We start from the raw sequence: 5222 nt of genomic DNA, 5'->3' as shown, positions 1-5222 counted from the left end.
GTGCCGCACGCTTCAGCTATAGCAACTTTGTTGAAACGATTAAGTTTCGAGCTTCAGAAAATTTAAAGACATGGCTGCAGATGAGACCAAAGTATTGCCAGAATCATATCCCATGAATGGTGGAGATGGGAAAGTCAGCTATGCTCGTAACTCCTTCGCTCAGGTTCTGAAATTTTATTTTTCAAATTCTACTGTATATTCTTTTGCATCTCAAAAGTTTTGGTCCCTAGATATTTTGAGTACACGAATGATTGAATGTTCTTGCAAAGATCATGATGATGACGTCTTCTTTTCCCATGCAGAGGACAGCAGTGGATGCTTCCAAGAAATTTATAAGCGAAGCGATAGCTGACCTCTCGACATTGAATTTGATCCCATTCTGGATTCATCTATCAGATTTGGAATAGCAGACTTGGGCTGTGCCGCTGGGCCTAAAACATTCTATGCAGTGCAAACCATCATAGAAGCTGTAGACAGCAAGTACGCAAAGCAGCATCAGAAATCTAAAGCTCTAGAATACCAAGTGTTCTTCAATGATCACGTCAACAATGATTTCAATACTCTCTTCAGAACCCTCCCTTCCCCGCTGCGATACTTTCCTGTTGGAGTGCCTGGTTCTTTTTATGGCCGCTTATTTCCTAAAGATTCTGTTCATTTGATGCACTCATCTAATTCATTGAACTGGCTTTCTAGAGTTCCTAAAAGTGTTGGAGATATCAACTCCCCGGCATGGAATGCAGACAGTATATATTGCACTGGAACTGTAAAAGAAGTAGTTGAAGCTTATTCAAGTCAATACAAGAAAGACATGGAGAATTTTCTGAATGCTAGAGCATTAGAGCTTGTTGGTGGAGGGCTGTTGGTGCTGGTTCTTGGTGGTGTTCCTAATAGCGTCACTTCAAGTCAAACTGCTATTGGTAAGGATTACGAAATTCTTGGCTCTTGCCTGGTTGACATGGCGAACAAGGTGAGCGCAACCAATACCATAGTTTTATAAGTCTACATCCACCACAACTCAAGACTGTTTTTTTATACAAATCTCTGATAATGCTCAGTTTTCTGAAACTAATGATATTGTTGTTCATTGCAGGGATTAATTTCCAAAGAAAAAGTGGAGTCCTTTAATTTGCCTATATACTATGCATCACCTAATGAGATTGAGAAATTGATTCAAGACAATGGTTGTTTCAGCATTGTGAGGATGGAGACATTTCCTGGCAACAGAAAGCACATTTACAATTCCCAAATGTGGACACTGATTGTAAGAGCTGGCTTCGAGGCAATTATAAGTAATAACTTCGGAAGTGAAATGGTTGAAGAGCTATTTGAGCTCTACACCAAGAAACACATGGATAATGTTTCTATCTTTAGTAGGGATGATGTTATAAGTCTCCTACACTTGAATATTGTTCTCAAGCGCAAAATTTAGTGCAAGGAGTGTTATGACTCCACATCTACACTGTTCTGCTGCTTTGGTTCTAATTTTCCTTGAGCTTGGTAAAAAGAAATAAAACAATCATCATCTCCAGGGACAACAATTCTATATAGACTCCAATTTGGAAAGTCTTGAATTCGAAATTTGAGAAGGGATGGATGATATTCACTGTGTAATCCAAAATCATATATGATATATAATAAAATATTTATTTTTAAATATTATTATGCTAGTGACTAATATGGGTTCAAGGTCGGTTTAGGGTAAGACCATTAAAGCAAGGGCTTTAGATCTCAAATTTTCATAAGTTTCATATTTTATAATAATAATATAATTAATTATATTAAAAATATATAAAAATTAAGATAATTAATAAAATATCTATTTATTCTGTCATGCCTAATAAATATTTATTTTTTCATCACTTCTACATCTCTATTGATTCTTAACTGTTTATCTCATTTCTCATTAAAGAGGTAAAAGTAAAAATAATTAATAAAATGACATATTCTCTCACTTCCCTAATTATAAATATGTTAAGGTTAAAATAATTAATAAAATGACATATTCTCTCACTTTCCTAATTATGTGCTTAATAAATCTTAATTTTTGATCACTTCTCAATTTCTAAAATGCTATTAATTCCTAACTATTTCTCCTAGTTCCAATTAAGTAAGGATAATATGTATTTAATAGTCTCCAACCACTATTTTTTATATATATATAAAATCAATTATTTTTTAATTTATAATATCTACGTATGAATTTTCTTTTCTCATTTGATCTTTCTTCTTTAACTTCAATAAATAAGATTTTATTTTCTTAATTTTAATAAAAAAAATCTCATTTGAATATTTAACTTTAGGCTTTTGAGGTAATTGAGCCGTTCATGTATAGCTTGATAGTGCCTCTCTTTTTTTGTCGTAAAATTGAGATATTGAATTGTAGTCCAACTTAAGCACCATAAGTGGATTGAATCAAGGGTGTATATATTGGCATTTGGTTGTATTAAGTTTAAGGAAAGAGATGAGAGGATTAAATTCTATGCTGTAACTACAAATGAACACTAGTCTTTACATATTAGTTTCATCGTATGATAATTGTGCATCCATGGTTTTAATATGTGGTTGCAAATGTGTAGCCTTTTTCACATGATTAAACACAAGAACTAATTGGTAGATAAGGCATCATCAGCCTTTTTTGACCAACGTAGGCAATGATGGGCACTTGGCATACCCTTGACCGAAAAGAAACTTCTTGATTGTATATTCATAGCTTGGACACCGATTTCTACCCTTTATTCAGACCCCTTTATCCGAAAATGTTCAAACTTGATCCTTAGACCTTTATCTGAATAGTAACCGCTAAACAAGAGCACTATAATTACGGACAAATAGCAAACGATAAAAGCGTGAAAATGTTGAATATATAGATATAATATTCCAATTATTATCATATTTTTCAAGAAAACTAGTGATGCTCCTTTAGCGGGCCAACAGCCGCAGATTCTACTAGTCTCTCGAGCCTTTGAAACTTGAATCAAGTGAAAGTATTTGTTCTTATCACTTGTCTTTTGGACATAAAAACAAAATTATATGCACATTAGCCTGTAGGATAACTAATAGTCAAAGAAAAAGAATGGACATGTAGAATTATACTTACGGTTAGTACTCAAGGATATGAATGATGGTAAGAGAATGAAATTGATGTGACATTTTCTTTACTCTTTGATATTTTTCAATTGAAAGCAGTCTTTGACTCTCCCAATTTGTTCATTAGATTGTAATTAAATAATAAACGTACAGTCTAACCTGTTCATTCTGCCTTTTGAACAGCGTTGGTTTCAATGCATTTCAAAAAAAAAAAATGGCGTTGGTTGCATCATGCATGACTTAATTAGCTAGGAATTCATTTTCTCAGATGATGTGTGCAGCTTCTAGATGTGTATATCAAGCTTAATAATTAAGTACTGCAGCTAAGGCGACTTTTCTTACGACAATTTTCTAGCTTCAGGACTTAGCGAAAGCATTGCAGCTTCATAATAGCAATAAGCGATCTGGCTTAAGCTAGTACAGAAAGGAAAATGGCTGCCATGGAGAGCAAAATATTACCAGGATCATATCCGATGAATGGTGGAGATGGGAAAGTTAGATATGCTCGTAATTCTCAAACTCAGGTTCCTTTTTTTCCAGTTCTATTATCGCATACCTTTCCAATTTTCCATCTGAATTTTTGTTTTTGACACGAGTTCAAACATGATAACAACTGTCTGCCTTGTTAGCAGAGAAGAGCAGTGGATGACGCCAAGAAAATTATCAGTGAAGCAATTGCAGACCTTCTGGACATAGAAAATCTCACTCTGGAATCATCTAACAGATTCCAAATAGCAGATTTAGGCTGTGCCACTGGGCCAAACACATTCTACGCAGTGGAAAACATCATAGAAGCTGTGGCCAACAAGTACAAAACCTTGCATAAGAATCCTCAAACTCTAGAATATCAAGTGTTCTTCAGTGACCGAATCGACAATGATTTCAATACCCTATTCAGATCCTTCCCTTTCCCGAGGCCATACTTTGCTGTTGGAGTGCCTGGCTCTTTTTATGGCCGCTTGTTTCCTGCAGAATCTATTCATTTTATGCACTCTTCAAATTCATTGAACTGGCTTTCTAGAGTTCCTAATTATGTCGGAGATATCAATTCTCCAGCATGGAATGGGAGCAGTATATATTGTAGAGGAGATGCAAAAGAAGTAGCTGAAGCTTATTCAAGTCAATACAAGAAAGATATGGAGACTTTTCTAAACGCTAGAGCACAAGAGCTTGTTGTTGAAGGGTTGATGGCATTGGTTCTTGGTGGTCGTCAAGATGGAGTTCCTCTTTGTCAAACCAATATGGGCAAAACCTATGACTTTCTTGGTTCTTGTCTATTCGACATGGCCACCGAGGTAAGTATTGGATTAATATTAACTTAAGGATAAGACTGAAGATTCTAGGAATATCATTGTTTTCCTTCCTTCCATTATTACATTATTGTCACTTTCAAATCTATGAAACTCATTTCTAAATTGTGAATTCCACAAATATAAATCTATGTTATAGATAAAATTATGAATTTCAAAAGTGAAAATATTGAATTATATATGTATACATATTCTTGACAATTTATTAAATTAACTATTTTATCCTTTATGAATGATTTTCTTGTCATCTTTATTTATTTCTTTATTAATATTATATTAAATTTTCCTTAATTTTGAATGTGAGTTGGTTGTTGACATCTAAAGAGTCCATTCTGAACGCTGTTTTATTATTGAATGGATCAAAATTAATTTTCAGGGAATAATTAGCAAAGAAAAAGTGGAATCTCTTAACCTACCTCAATATTATCCATCGATTAGTGAGATTGAGGAGTTGATCAACACCAACGGTTGTTTCTGCATTGAGAAGATGGAGACATTTCCAGGCCCTGGAAAGCATTTTTACGATGTCCAAATGTGGTCAATGATAGTAAGAGCTGGCTTTGAGGCAATCCTGCAAAATCACTTTGGAAGTGAAATGGTGGAAGACTTCTTTGAGCGTTACGCTAAGAAACATGCTGATAATCTCTTCATGTTTGACGGAAATGATGTTCAAAATCTTCTGCAAATCAATATTGTTCTCAAGCCCAAAGTTTGTTGAAACAAGTATTATTTTTTATTAGCTAGGCAAAGATTCAGGTGAATGAGATAAATTACCGCTTAATTGGCTTGAGATTACTATCAAATAAATTGAGTATTTATTATTGA

At 34.2% G+C, this 5222-nt stretch overlaps 1 protein-coding gene and 1 pseudogene across 3 annotated transcripts; both read left to right on the top strand.

Moving 5' to 3' along the window:
- Positions 1 to 1659, top strand: LOC18601959 (loganic acid O-methyltransferase-like; annotated as a pseudogene). Its single transcript, XR_016025756.1, has 3 exons — positions 1 to 163; positions 303 to 967; positions 1091 to 1659. The product of XR_016025756.1 is annotated as a loganic acid O-methyltransferase-like (transcript).
- A 1773-nt stretch (positions 1660 to 3432) lies between these two features.
- Positions 3433 to 5222, top strand: LOC18601958 (loganic acid O-methyltransferase-like). 2 transcript variants are annotated; one of them, XM_018119341.2, is made up of 3 exons: positions 3433 to 3611; positions 3720 to 4382; positions 4774 to 5222. In XM_018119341.2, the coding sequence occupies exons 1-3, from the start codon at positions 3519 to 3521 to the stop codon at positions 5113 to 5115; spliced, it is 1098 nt and encodes a 365-aa protein (XP_017974830.1). In that variant the 5' UTR covers positions 3433 to 3518; the 3' UTR covers positions 5116 to 5222. The 2 variants fall into 2 exon arrangements, with proteins under 2 accessions (XP_017974830.1, XP_088661388.1); XM_088805262.1 differs by having other exon boundaries at positions 3438 to 3594.

Source organism: Theobroma cacao, chromosome 4 (genome assembly GCF_053813885.1).
Source record: "Theobroma cacao isolate CCN51 chromosome 4, ASM5381388v1, whole genome shotgun sequence".
Lineage (NCBI taxonomy): Eukaryota > Viridiplantae > Streptophyta > Magnoliopsida > Malvales > Malvaceae > Theobroma > Theobroma cacao.
This window is presented reverse-complemented; position numbering and strand designations above follow the sequence as displayed.